At 42.2% G+C, this 15760-nt stretch overlaps 1 protein-coding gene across 1 annotated transcript in view; it reads left to right on the top strand.

Moving 5' to 3' along the window:
- The window catches only part of tenm1 (teneurin transmembrane protein 1), a 178203-nt gene that overhangs the window by 118342 nt on the left and 44101 nt on the right, over positions 1-15760 (top strand). Inside the window, exons 8-14 of the mRNA XM_072676606.1 lie at positions 2022-2220; positions 3100-3201; positions 4602-4796; positions 7562-7762; positions 12411-12596; positions 13910-13936; positions 14836-14982. Of these exons, the coding sequence (XP_072532707.1) occupies positions 2022-2220; positions 3100-3201; positions 4602-4796; positions 7562-7762; positions 12411-12596; positions 13910-13936; positions 14836-14982 (1057 nt within the window). The remainder of the gene's footprint in view (positions 1-2021; positions 2221-3099; positions 3202-4601; positions 4797-7561; positions 7763-12410; positions 12597-13909; positions 13937-14835; positions 14983-15760) is intronic.

Here is a 15760-nt window from a genome sequence, read left to right as displayed (position 1 = left end):
ATGAGACAAAGATGGCCAAAAGGACCAGAGGTATGTATGTTTGGAGGTGTGAAGGTGAAGCAGTCAACCCCACAACACTGTACCAGCTGTTAAGCATGGTGGTGGTAGTGTCATGCTCTGGGCATGTTTGGCTGCTAGTGGAACTGGTACACTGCACAAAGTGAATGAAATGATGAAGAAGGAGGACCATCTCAGAATTCTTCAGCATATCTTTAAACCATCAGCTAGACAGTTGAAACATGGACATTCTAACATGACAGTGACCCTAAGGATGGTTGTGGAATAGTAAGTCAGGCTAGCATTAAGCTTTTGGAGGGGCCTTCAACTTCAGTGACAGCAGCCCTTTTGAACATATGTGCACATATGTTAGGTCTATGCCAGGAAACCAACACATTTAACTGTTGATGGCGACCAAAAGCATCTGGTTAAGGTGTAATTTGGTAAGGAGAATTGTATATTTTTGACTGTGTGTGTCAAAATAGAGATCACTGAACAACTCCACACAGTTTGAGGAGAGTATGTGATAATTTAGACACACAGTTAGCATCTCGCTAATTGGTGTGGTATATGCTTCCATTGCTCATTAGCAACATTAGCATTGTAACTCAAGTAAAAGGAGCTTTATCGCTTTAACGCTGTGGTTAAGTTTAGACTTTGGGTTTTTTTTTTATTACACTGCTACAGGAATCAATGTAAAACCGCACAGTTACACTGTGGTGTGTGTGTTTGTGTTTGTTATTTTGCGGTCTCACCGAATCCCCCTCACACTTTGGCTCTGAGCTTCTCTCTCATTCCAGCCGGAACGTTCCGGAAGCTGGATGATTAGGCCGCCGCGTTTGCGTTTGTAACGATTTGGCATGGGACGACCTGTAGCCACTAATTAAAGCTCGTTAGCGCGGATATCATCCCAGATTAACTATTCACATCGCTCAGGAAATTACAGCCTTGTATAATTCAATTTTAAGCCTCTTGTTGCGGCGTACGTGTGTGTATTTGCATATGTGGGCGGCGGCAAAGCAAGAAAACTGCTTAATTATGGCCTTCTAATGAAACAGCTTCTAAATGTGTGTGTGTGTCTGTGTGTGTGTCAGGGAGAGATATTAATAAATACACCCACACCCATGAAAGTATCCCTCTCTGTTGCACAGTTCTAAGCTTATATGTGTGTGTATGTGTGGTGTTTGTTTGTTCCAGTGTAATGACTGTAATATGACCCATTCATGCATATCGACATGCATATGTTTATGTAATAGATATCAAACAGAACATTCAGGGTATAGTGTGTGTGTGTGTGTGTGTGTGTGTGTGTGTGTTTGTGTGTGTCTGTGTGTGTGTGTGTGTGTGTGTGTGTTTGTGTGTGTGTGTGTGTGCGTGCATGTGTTCTTGCTCACCTACACACTCAATAATGGGGTTCAACCAGCATGATTGTCATAACACACACTCCTACCTATTAATCAGAGAGACAGAGAGAGCTATTCAGCGAGAAATAGGCTGTATGTGTGTGTGTGTGTATGTGTGTGCGTGTGTGTGTATGAGTGTGTGTGTGTGTGTGGGTACCTCAGTGGCTCCAGCATTAGCTCTTCAGTTTTTCTCAGTGTCATTAAAAGCATTGGAGCTGTGGTGCAGTGGCTCCATACTGAGTGTGTGTGTGTGTATGTGTGTGTTCTGGTCAGTGAGGCCACTGCAGCTCTAGAGACTTAAAGGCCCAGAGTTGGACTCTTTTCAAACCAGAAGTTACATGACATAGATCAGCCCACCCCAAACTCCCATTGTCCTGCTACTCACACACACACACACACACACACACATACCTGAGGAACAGAGCAAACACACTTTGAAAAAGTCACTCTTTATGAGAGGACCTAAACACTATATGGCAATATTTGTTTTTAATGTTATGGCTGATTAGCTTTTTCCTCATGGAGAGCTGCCAGATGTCCTACAACCACTAAACGTTCTCTTTATTATCACCTCCTGTTCCTGTTCCCTCACACACCTTCCTTCTTCTCTGTCCTTTTCAGTTTGACTTTGTGAAGCTTCTGGACGGAAAGCTGAAGCAGGAATCTCGGATTTCCGACTTTACAAAAGTTTCAAGCGGTTTACTGACCGCACTCCAGGAAACCATGTTCATGGAATATCTGGACCTGGGCAGCTGGCACCTGGCCTTCTACAACGACGGACGCAAAATGGAACAGGTGCTGGTGCACAGCACGGCTATCGGTGAGAGCACACACTCACACACACAAAAAAATGTTTTGATGCTAACTATAATTATTATCATTGTGGAATACTGTTTTCAAAATTCTGTTCAGACTGCCTTTTAGCCCCGCCTCCTTTCCCACACTACATTGTGATGTAATCATGGGTGGGTTGCTACCCAAACAGAGCCATAAAGTTACCTCCCTGCACATTGTAGTGTGTTTCCTCCTGTAAAAAGGTCATATCGAAATAAGGGGTTGTTAAGGACCACAGTAACATAAGCCACATTAAGTGACCACATTAACAGCTGGAGCCATTATCCTAGCACGTACTCTGGCTCACCTGCTGCACTTTCACCTCCACTCGCACCACTTTCTGTGACTTCTCTTTCAGCCAGCAAGCTCACCTAGCACTGTGGAGTGATTGTTCACATTATTTTTTCCATAGCTTTCCCCTGTTGAATTTAAGCTGGGCAGAACTAAATTTGGCTTGTCTGATGTCAGATCAGCCAAAGAACCAATCAGTCTTAGCAATATGTTTAAGTGCCCTGATAAAAACAGTGCCATCCCATGCATCCATCAGCCTCTTTGCTAAGCTTTCCACTAGTTCATCTAACCTGCTTCCTCCAGCAAACAGCGTGTGACTAAAACACAGCAATGCCTGCATTGATCAGCGTCAGTCTGCCAGTCATACCCATCACATGCTTGCTCATTCAAGCTCGGTGTGCTTGCTTAAACTCAGTGTGTTAGTTTAAGCTCTGTGCTTAGCATACACTGTTTTCTTTCAGTATCCAGTGGTACAGGGAAATGGACATGTGATAATATTTTGCCTGTACTGCTAAGCTCTACACAACTACTATAACTATAGCACTGATCTCAGTGTATGTGTGTGTGTGTGTAGAAATGATGGACGGTTGCTCCACTAACTGTAACGGAAATGGAGAGTGTGTTGCTGGTCACTGCCACTGTTTCACCGGCTTCCTCGGACCCGACTGCTCAAAAGGTACAATGCAACACACACAAAACAAACATACAAACACACACACACACACACACATATATATATATATATATATATATATATATATATATATATATATACACACAAAATGTTTTTATGTGCATTTACATAATGTACATTTATACAGTCATGTGAACAAAAGTAGGACAGCCCTTATAATAACCTTGAAGCAAGTGGTATCACCAAGCCCAGATCCAGACAGGGCCATAGATGCAGCTCAGTCTGGGTCTCAGGACACTTAGAATCAGATGTCCCATGTCAGACACATAATGTACAAGTGAAACAACTGCCAGCATGGCCAAGTCAGGACATCCTAGCAAGTTTAGCCCCAGGGCAGACCACAAGATGCATTAAAACAGTCTCCAGTCATTCTGAAATGTCACAGATGATGTCAAAATGCATCTAGCATCAGAAAGAGGGAAAACATGCAGTCAAGATTGGGCAAGATTGAAGATTAATCTGAGCAAAGCACATTGCTCTACACTGTTAACAGTATAAGATCCTTGAGGAACGTAGGAGGTCGATTTGAAACTATGGAGGGTTTTTAAAAGAAAAAGGGTTCCTGAAAGGTTTCTCAAAGCACCATACCAGTTTTCTCTACACTTGAAGACCTCCAACATTTCATCAAGGATCTTATACTTTTAACAACGAGAAGTCCTGATCTTTGTCTAGATGTTCTCAGGCAAACTTTAATCTTAAGCCTATACTTTAGTCCAGTTCTTCTGGAATATTGTCTAGAGATAACCCACTCATCTAAAATCCTTTTTTGCTGATCTAAACCTCAGATGAAGCTCATATGAAGTGGCTGATAAATTAAATTCTTTTAAATCTTTTTTGTCTTTTATATCCTGAAATGGGACCCTGTGTCGGTAAAAATATCCGCAAAAACAAACAACTTAAAAAACTGCTATAAATAGTGATATGAGTAAAAAAGACTATGAATACTAAAATGAATAAAAAATAATATAAAGAGTGATGTGAATAAAATGAATATAAATACTGATATGAATACAAATGAATAGAAACAGTGACGTGAATAAAATGAATAGCAATCGTGACGTGAATATTATTAATATAAATAGTAAATAGTGATGTGAATAACATTAATATAAATAGTGATATTAATAAAATGAATATGAATAATGACGTAAATGGGATACAGCTATAAGCTGCCCATCACTGGAGAAGAGCTTATGCTCCAGTCTAATAAACATGATGGTACCTACTAAAATGCAGAACATCTGACCGGTTCTATTATAAGTCTGTGGGGGTCCCCCCAAGTAAATATTCTTACTAGTTTTGCATGTTGTGAGCATTTCAACACAGCACTTATATACCACAACATGCATGTGTGTGTGTGTGTGTATATGCGTGTGCATCAGACTCGTGCCCAGTGCTGTGCAGCGGGAACGGCGAGTATGAGAAGGGTGTATGCGTGTGTCGTGTGGGCTGGAAGGGGGCGGAGTGTGAGGTAGAGGACGGGCAGTGTATCGACCCCACCTGCTCCAACAACGGTGAATGTGTCGACGGAACCTGTGTGTGTGCACCAGCATTTAAAGGCAACAACTGTGAGGAAGGTGAGTAACACACGTGTCTCTGAGTATATATTCTCTCGCTATACGACTAATGTAACTAAGAAGTCATGGAAACTTGTGCCCCACTAATGAATGTAGTGCTAACCACTCTCTTAAATTCTCACATACTCTCTTTAAACTGTGTGGAGGTACATATGCAGTTTCTGATACTGTATGACACACTGTTATCTAGAACATAGACTGGAGTACAGACACAATTCAGGCTTCAACATGTTACTGTGTTCTTCTGTTCTTCAGTCCATGTTTATAGATAACAGTGAGTTATGCATGTCAAAAACCATATACACCATTTGGACAAAAGTATTGGGACACACCTCTTAATCACTAAAATCTGGTGTTTCTTTCTGTCTCATTGCCACAGGTGTATAAAATCAAGCACCTAGCCATGCAGTCTGCCTTTACATAAATAAGTGTATGTCAGCTCATTGAATTCCAGCAGGCTACTGTAATAGGATACCACCTTTCCCTTCTAGATATTCCACCATCAGCTGTGAATGGTATTACTGAGAAGTGGAGGTATTTAGGAACCACAGCAACTTGTAAGTTACAGAGCAGAGTCACTGAGTGTTGAGACGCAAAGTGCATTAAAAAGTCTCCAATGCTCTGATGGCTCCAAACCCCCTCTGTGCACCAGGAGCTTCATGGCATGGGTTTCCATAGCTGAGCAGGTGCATGCAAGCCTTTCGTCCTTAAGCACAATGCCAAGCATTGGATGGGGTGGTGTAAAGCACACCGCCACTGGACTTTGGAACAGTGGAAAAATGTTCTGTGTAGTAATGTATCACACATCTCTATCTGGCAGTCTAATACCAGGAAGAACATTACCTGCCTGTAAAGTTTGGTGGAGGAGGGATAATGCTATAGGGTTGTTTTTCAGGGATTAGTCTAACCCCTTTGTACCAGTGAAGCAAAATCTTTTCAAGTTTCAGGTTTATTTGTCATTTGCACAACATGTCAGGACATTTATGCATTGAAATGCTTGTGGTAAGGCTCAGGTTGATACTCTACTGGAGGCCAAAACTATATACATACTAAACATTAAAATAAAGTTTTTAAAAATTATATTAAATAAATGTATGTTTATGTCTATTCCTGTTGTATAAAGTGACTTAGTGATGTTGTCCATAGCAGTGATATATATATATAGTATTAATAATAAAGTGTCCGAGTGCAGTGGTGTTAGTGAAAGGTTCACAGCTTGTTCAGGAACCTGATGGCTTGTGGGTAGCTGGTTCATTAGCTGGTTTGTTCTGACCTGGATGCTGCGGTGCCTCCTGCCTGATGGCAGTAAGGTGAACAGGCCGTGTGCTGGGTGGCTACAGTCCAACCGGATCTTCTGGATTTTTCTCAGGCAGCGGGACCGGTAGATGTCCTGCAGGTCTGGAAGTTTGCTGCCTATGATGGACTTCGCTGTCCTCACCACTCACTTCAGGGCCTTGCGGTCAAAGGCAGTACAGCTGCCGTACTAGACAGTGATGCAGGCCGTGAGGATGCTCTCTATGGTGCATCTGTAGAAGTTGGTGAGGATGTCAGGAGGCAGACCAAACTTCCTGAGCCTTCTCAGGAAGAAGAGGTGCTGATGGGCAGACCTCACTGCTTTGTTGGTGTGGAGTGACCAGGAGAGGTCATCGGTGAGGTGTACCCGAGGAACTTTACACTGCTGACCCTCTCCACTTTAGCTACATTGATGTATACGGGAGAGTGACCACCCCTCTGCAGCTTCCTGTTGTCCACGATCATCTCCTTAGTTTTGCTGATGTTGAGACTGAGGTTGTTGTGGTAGCACCACTCTGACAGGGCGCTGACCTAAAATTGAGCTCAAAGGCACCAATTTTTCTTCCACAGACACACACTTCTAAATCGAATTCACCTTATCCCGCCATCTCACTTTCAGGAGTTCTTCCTCTTTTGTGTTAGAATTTCTGGTAATTTAATCTCAAATGGTTTGTGGTCGTATCATATTCGAAAGTGAGCACAGTCTGAAGTCGGCTACTGCTGTGAACCCGCATCATAAAGTAGCTAGCTGTGCTAACTCAGCATTCCAACTGGCTATTTAACATTATTTAGAGCTATTTAGAGCATAGCTGGCTAACTAGCTTTCCAACACAACACAAAAAGAGTTGTAGGGCACCACATCCAAAAAAGAAAAGGACCTGTGTCTATTGGTGAAGGCCCTAAATTTAAAACACATCCCCAAACGTCAACATGTCTGCACTTACCATTTTGTTGAGGGGAATCTTGGTTATGAAGCTCTGGTGAAGCGGACACGTCAGGTGCTTATGAGGCTGTCAGGTAAGACGTTAGCCTAAGAGATAATCTTAGAACCTCACAAGCACCCAATGCACCCCATTTCTCTGGGTAAGGATGTTCTGGTGTTGGAAAATAAGGTGAATAGAATGAGTGGAAGCTGTTGTTAATGCCCATGGGTTTAGAATGGGATGTCAGTAAAGCTCCTGTTGGTGTAACATGTAGGTGTCCCAATACTTTTGTGCATATAGTGTAAATGTAAACATCACGCAGTTTGAGGAGCATGTGTGATTATTTAGGACTGCAGTTAGCACCATGCTAATTGCTGGGGTATAAGTTTCCATTGTGTAAATTGCTTTTGATGTTTTTACTTGTAGCACTTTATCATCCTAGCATTCACACTACCATTTTAGCTGTTTATAGTCTAACACATACTCTGTGTGTGTATGTGTGTATATGTGCGTGTGGGGGGGTGGATGGTTTGGTGTGTTGTGTTACAGTGGACTGTGTGGACCCGTCGTGTTCAGGTCGCGGTGTGTGTGTGCGGGGTGAGTGTGTTTGCTCTGCAGGTTGGGGCGGTGAGGTGTGTGAGACACCTCTGCCAGCGTGTAAAGAGCAGTGTTCCAGACATGGCACGTACACCCCCGAAACAGGAGTGTGTGTGTGTGAACAGGGCTGGACTGGAACAGACTGCTCCACAGGTGAGCTGTTACATACACACACACACACATACACACACACACACACACTCTCCCTCAGATACTCATTACTGCTCTTACCTGTAGGGGTTTATATTATCATAGGTGTTATAAAACCCCTCTGCTGGAGGACGTCCTGCTCTAACACTCTAATTAGAGGTTAAATAACACCTGATTTGGCTCAGGAACACAGTAATTAACTAATGAAGCAGAGTCGGAATGGAATAGACAAGAAGAGGGTAAAAATAGGTTGTAAATAGAATACAGTTCTAACATAAAGTGGAATAGAACATTCTGAAATTCATATATAAACAAAATATTACATAAAAAAAAAAACATAAATTACACAAAAACACTGAAGACCACAGAAACACTGGAGACCACAGGAACACTGGATACCACAGACACACTGGAAACCACAGAAACACTGAAGACCACAGAAACACTGGAGGCCACCGAAACACTGGATACCACAGACACACTGGAAACCACAGAAACACTGAAGACCACAGAAACACTGGATACCACAGACACACTGGAAACCACAGAAACACTGAGGACCACAGAAACACTGGAAACCACAAAAACACTGAAGACCACAGAAACACTGGAGGCCACTGAAACACTGGAGGCCACAGAAACACTGGAGACCATTTACTCCTGAAAGTAGTAGTGCTAGTAGTATCAAACGGATTTATAAAATAAGATGCTCACCTGCTGATCAGATGCAAGCCATCCACCTACAAGTACAGAGGGGTAGAGAGACAAAGAAGAAAGAGATAAAAGAAGAGAGAGACAGAGGAGCATTATGTCCATATTTTGCTGATTACTGATTCCTCATGAAGAAATGCAGGAAAGTGGGTAAAAGTTGCCGTTGAAGTTGTTGAGAGTTCAGTGCTAACAGAATCCCCTTTAAAACACCATTATCATCGACCCTCTAAACACCATCACACACACACTCTCCTCACACACAGTTATAAAACAGCTTTACTGTAAGACGAGGCTCCGGATACCATTGATCAGTGATTAGATATAATGAGATATGTACTGATCAGGGATTTTGGGGTAATCCAGTATGTATTGAAGAACAATAATACACATTCTCTGAGAAAGAGGAAAGGAGAGACAGAGAAAGTTAGAGAAAGACAGAGAGGAAGAAAGAAAGAATCCCTCACTGATTCTGCTGTTTAGCTTCTTATTTTTTGCTAAGTTAGGCTATCGATAATGGCATCGTTTTGGGAGGAGGTGACCTATTTATTACTAAAAACGCTGCCCTGGGGAGATGCAGTCTTATTACTGTTGTTTTTTATTTCTGATATCTTTTATGAGGTGAAGCTAACCTCTTTAAAAAGCTGGTGGTGCTGCTGCGGAGCAAACCGTGTGAAGCAGATAAACCCAGGTATGTTTTCATTCTCCAGTTTTTCTTAAGTGATTCGAGAAGTTTTAATACCCATGATAGGAGCTCTGAGACAACACTGGATACCACAGAAACACTGAAGACCACAGGAACACTGGATACCACAGAAACACTGAAGACCACAGAAACACTGGATACCACAGAAACACTGATGACCACAGGAACACTGGATACCATGGACACACTGGATACCACAGAAACACTGGATGCCATAGAAACACTGAAGACCACAGAAACACTGGAGACCACAGAAACACTGGATACCATAGAAACACTACATACCACAGAAACACTGGATACTACAGAAACACTGAAGACCACAGAAACACTGGATACCATAGAAACACTGGATACCACAGAAACACTGAAGACCACAGGAACACTGGATACCATGGAAACACTGGATACCACAGAAACACTGGATGCCATAAAAACACTGAAGACCACAGAAACACTACATACCACAGAAACACTGGATACTACAGAAACACTGAAGACCACAGAAACACCGGATATCATAGAAACACTGGATACCACAGAAACACTAGATACCACAGAGAAACTGAAGATCACAGGAAAACTAGATACTATAGAAACACTGGATACCACAGAAACACTGGATACCACAGGAACACTAGATACCACAGAAACACTGGATACCACAGAAACACTGAAGACCACAGGAACACTGGATACCATAGAAACACTGGATACCACAGAAACACTGGATACCACAGGAACACTGGATACCACAGAAACACTGGATACCACAGGAACACTGGATACCATAGAAACACTGGATACCACAGAAACACTGAAGACCACAGGAACACTGGATACCATAGAAACACTGGATACCATAGAAAGACTGGATACCACATAAACACTGAAGACCACAGGAACACTGGATACCACAGAAACACTGGATACCAAAGAAACACTGAGGACCACAGAAAAACTGGAAACCATAGAAACACTGGATACCACAGAAACACTGAAGACCACAGAAACACTGGAGGCCACAGAAACACTAGATACCATAGAAACACTGGATACCAAAGAAACACTGAGGACCACAGAAACACTGGAAACCATAGAAACACTGGATACCACAGAAACACTGAAGACCACAGGAAAACTAGATACCACAGAAACACTGAAGACCACAAGAACACTGGAAACCACAGAAACACTGAAGACCACAGGAACACTGGATACCATAGAAACACTGGATACCACAGAAACACTGAAGACCACAGGAACACTGGATACCATGGAAACACTGGATACCACAGAAATACTGGATGCCATAGAAACACTGAAGACCACAGAAACACTGGAGACCACAGGAACACTGGATGCCAGAGAAACACTACATACCACAGAAACACTGGATACTACAGAAACACTGGATACCAGAGAAACACTGAAGACCACAGAAACACTGAAGACCACAGAAACACTGGATACTATAGAAACACTGGATACCACAGAAACACTGAAGACCACAGAAACACTGGAGGCCACAGAAACTCTAGATACCATAGAAACACTAGATACCAATGAAACACTGAGGACCACAGAAACACTGGAAACCATAGAAACACTGGATACCACAGAAACACTGAAGACCACAGAAACACTGGATACCACAGAAACACTGAAGACCACAGGAACACTGGATACCACAGAAACACTGGATACCACAGAAACACTGGATGCCATAGAAACACTGAAGACCACAGAAACACTCTGGGCGCTCAGAGACTACATACGACGCCTAGCCAAAAACCCTTTTTTTCCGACATGAGGTGACATCTGTCTGAAGAAATAGAGAGATGTGAATCTGGGCGGGTCTAAAATTGTCATATGATCACCTAGTTCAGTGAAAAACAGTAGGTAATTCAGGTTGTAATTTTCTCAGAGGGTGAAGGAGAAAAACACAGACGTGGTTGAGCCGGACGGGAATAAACTCACAAAGGAGCTCCCTTGAAAAAAAAAAATTACCACATAACCCAATGTAAAGTTAATCCTGTCTAAAAAGGGCTTTAAACATCATTACCCAGTTTCTAATAAAGAAGATCTGATGCTGTGTTGGTTTGACCGGTAGTGTGTGACCACAGCCGGTTATTTTTTCAGATTGTCCTAGAATGTTTGGTCGGTGTGCTCCAGCCTTAAAAGAGAAAGACGGGAGAAGAAAGAACAGAAGAAAGAAAGTGTAAAAGAGAACGAGAGAGAGGCAAAAGCATGGAGGAAGAGGTGGTGTGTGAGAGAGTGAAAGTGAAGAGAGAGCTCCAGAGCTCAGAGATCAGATAGAGAGTCAGGGAGAGAGGCGTTAGGATATTATGTAGGCATTAAAATTCTAATATCATGATTAAATATGATGAATATTTAAATGAGGAGAAGCTTTTGCTGCGCTGTGATTGGTCAGCTGAAAGCGCTGGAGGGCTGTGACAGGCCTGGCGGCGATAAGCAGGATATTATTATTCATCTATTATTATTCATCTTTAACTCATTAAATTCACGAGCGCATGAATATTAAACACCCCTCAGCTGCCTGCACCAGCCAGCCCACTCCGGCTCCAGCCACACTGTCCATCCTGATACATACCTGTACTGCTGCCGCCACTGCCTTTTGGGGCGTGTCCTGGTGTCTGCAGTGACAGGCAGAGGGACGGGTGGAGGGTTGGAGAAGACAGAAGGAGGAGTAGCTGATTTTAATGAGCAGTTAATGAAGCAAAACAAGAGCGATACATTAAACTGCTGTTCAGAACCATCCTTCTCTCCTCTCATCCTCCTCTCTTCCTCCCTCAGTCAGTTTTCTTTTCTTTTCTTCTGTTTCTTCTTTAATTTCTCTTCTTCCATTCTGTCTTTTCTTTTATTTATTTATTTTTTTTTTCTTTTCTTTCTTTTTCTTTTCTTCACTTTTCTTCTTCCGCATTTGCTTTGTCTTTTCTTGTCCTTGTAATTGTAATTTCCTTCAGTCATTTATTTTCCTTTTGATTCCTTTTTACTTTTAGCATCTGCCACTTTTCCTTTCTTTCCTTGGTCGGATCTCTAAGTGTGTGTTTATATTCGAAGGGGCCACTTTATCAGAAACCCCTCTGGTGTACAGTCTGTAGCCCACCTGTTGATGCAGATCACAGGTCAGTTTCTGACCATAGAGCAGCTCTTGTGGGCTCTTGGTGGTGGACCCATTCTAAGCTCTCTCTTTCTCCCCTTATCTCTCCTCAGAGGTGTGTCCGCTGGCCTGTAGTGTCCACAGCGTGTGTGTCGGTGGGCGGTGCCAGTGTGAGGATGGGTGGGAGGGACCTACCTGTGACAGACAAGCCTGCCACCCAAACTGTGAAGAGCACGGGGAGTGTAAGGACGGGCAGTGTGTGTGTCACCCTGGCTGGGAAGGGGAGCACTGCACTATAGGTAAGATCACATACTAATTGTGAATCAGCTGAATCCGTTTTCAGCTGCAGACATTTATGAACAGTTCAGCTGAAATCGGAGCAAGTTACCCCATAGGGGAGGGTAACTGTAACAGCCTGTTTTTTGTGTATTTTTTGCATATTTCTTGTACATTCTTTTGATTTCCTCTTACACAGTTCATCAAATTCTTTTTGATAGGAATGAACTTCAGACATACTTAATGTTAAACAGCAAAGGAATAGGAGATTCTTCAATCGAGGTCTCAGTGGCGGACAGTTGATTTACTGAAGACAGCCTCAAATTATGCATGGTTACTAATGGCCCAGTCCTGATTCGACAAACGTGGTTACTTGTGGTGATAGGTTCAGCGCCCCCTATATATAGACATGTTTACTGCAGATCGAGGTAGGCTTTATATAATTTTTGAGGTTCCATAATGACTTGCATTTCCATTGTATTTACATTGGAGAGTCTGAACATTTGAACATCTGACTTTCAAAACCAACACAAATGTACTGATGTTTTGTTCTTGGAAACTAAGACACAGGTAGACACAGGTGATAATTCTTCATCAAATTCAGATCATAATAAAATCTCTCTTCCACTCACACACACTCTGATGGAGGGTGGATTAAAGGTTTAAAAGCTGCACTTTTCCACACAGCATCTCTGTTCCTTTCAGTACAGCTGCCAGTCAAAAATAATTCATAGAAATAAAAGCTTTCTTTGGCTACACTAGACGTCAGTAAACACTGTTGTACTGGCTGTTGGCAAATTGACCTAATTATAAAATGAAAAATAGTTACTGCTTGTTTGCATATATTTGGCCTGTAGTGTAAATATTAACTCTCTAACGCTCTCTTTCTCTCTTCCTCTGTCATTTTGAATCTCTCTCGATCTCTCCACCTACGTCTGTCTGTCTTTTTTCTATTATCGAACTGGAAGGCGCAGAATTAAGCTCGTCAAGTTCGTCGCTAGAAGAGAACACGCCGTCACCAGGGAATAATGTTCGCTCAAGGCAGCCGCACACTTTCAAAAAGAACACACAGAACTTTGCAAACTTCACGCACTCTCGTGCACACACACACACACACAGCCTTGTGCGCACTGAAGTTGGTCTCCTAGGAGACTTAATCAGAAAGCTTTTTTTAAACGCATAGCTTTTGTTTGCTCAGTGTTGGATTCAGTCGCCTCTGACTTCCAATAGCGCCTCGAAATCGTTTCTTCAAAAGCTTTCCCCGCACCTGTGCATCTTTTCACGTGCTAATCTTGTCTAATAAATACTCTCCCTGTCTCTCTTTCCCCCTCTATAGCGCATTACCTGGATTTGCTTGATAAAGGTAAGCCATCCAGACACTGCGTCTCGATAAGTAGCTTAGCAGCTAAAATCTCCTCAGGTTTCCTTTTACTTTTATGAAGGGATTGATTTTTTATAAACAAATGTGACAACATGATCCACTTACTGGACAAATAGTTTCTATATATTTATATATATATATATATATATATATATATATATATATATATATATATATATATATATATATATATATATATATGAACAGCATATACAATTTCATATATATATATATGACATATATGAACACTGTCACTTCCAACCTCTTTTTACCATTGTTTGTGACTCCAGCAGCTCTTTACACTGGGTGAATGTTCTTACATTATTGTTGTTATCAAACATTTGTATTTACACACACGCATGTTATATGCATAAAAGTAATGTTAGATGATCACCACCCCACCTCATCCCCAACTTCCCAAGTCAAGTATTGGATGGAGTACCATCATTCCTGAAAACACAGTTCTATACAGCTCAGGGCTGGGGAAATTTATACCCCTCTAGGCATTGATCCATTAATTAAATCTTTTTGACATAATGTAAAGAGCAAGATTCAAGAGATTTGGATTAAGTTACAAGGTGAAAAACAGATCTGATGAAGATTTTTTGCTTGACAGTGAGTTTATATATAGTGGTAGAGGGAGACAGGGTTAGAAAGGGAGACTGTTGGAAAGGTAGAGGTTAAATACACTTGATTTGTTATTAAAGCACCTGTGTTATGCATCTGGGCTCTGTTAGGTCCTCCAGTCATTGGGGCTATATCCTCCTCAGGTTGATGCCTACCATATGTTCTCTCTCTCTCTCTCTCTCTCTCTCTCTCTCTCTCTCTCTCTCTCTCTCTCTCTCTCTCTCTCTCTCTTTCTCTCGCACACTCTTTCTCAGATGCATGTCCTGGTCTGTGTAATGGTAATGGACGCTGTACTCTGGAACAGAGTGGATGGCACTGTGTCTGTCAGTCTGGCTGGAGCGGTCCAGGCTGCAACGTTGTCATGGAAACGCAGTGCAACGACAGTGGAGATAATGATGGAGGTAAAGGGTCAGGACCTGAAATAATTTACAGGCATTTTAGTGAACTTTCATCTGACAGATAGAAAGGTCTGACAAAAAAATGGAGCAGGGGTGAGAGTCATTAATTAGATCAGGGGTGGGGTCTGTGTGAATACTGAGTCATTAATTAGATCAGGGGTGTGGTCTGTAAATACTGAGTCATTAATTAGATCAGGGGTGTGGTCTGTAAATACTGAGTCATTAATTAGATCAGGGGTGTGGTCTGTAAATACTGAGTCATTAATTAGATCAGGGTGGGATACTGAGAGCCATTAATGTGCTAAGTTGCTGTTAAGAAGTGTGTTTGTGTGTGTGTGTTTGTATGCCTCTTGATCTGTATATCAGTGTGTGTGTTTGTGTGTGTGTGTGTGTGTGTGAGAGAGAGAGAGAGAGAGAGAGAGAGAGAGTATTTTACTCTCTTTAAGTAAACCAAGTGGTCACCAGATATACCACTGGTTAGAAATTGTGTCCCCCAAATATGTGTGTGTGTGTGTGTGTGTTTGTGTGTGTGTGTGTGTGTGTGTGTGTGTGTGTGAGAGAGAGAGAAAGAGAGAGAGAGAGAGTTTCTGGGTTACTCTCCCAGGGACTCCGGTTCTCTCCTGAGACGTCAAACAGTCAAACTGAGATCCTCTCTAATGGAGCAGATCAATGAAAATGCACACACACACACACACACACACACACACACACACAGACATACACACATATACACACACATATATACACACACATACAGACACACACTAATATACTCTCTCTG

This window comes from Salminus brasiliensis, chromosome 1 (assembly GCF_030463535.1).
Source record: "Salminus brasiliensis chromosome 1, fSalBra1.hap2, whole genome shotgun sequence".
NCBI lineage: Eukaryota > Metazoa > Chordata > Actinopteri > Characiformes > Bryconidae > Salminus > Salminus brasiliensis.
Note: the sequence above shows the minus strand (reverse complement) of the source record. Positions and strands in the feature narration are given on the sequence as shown.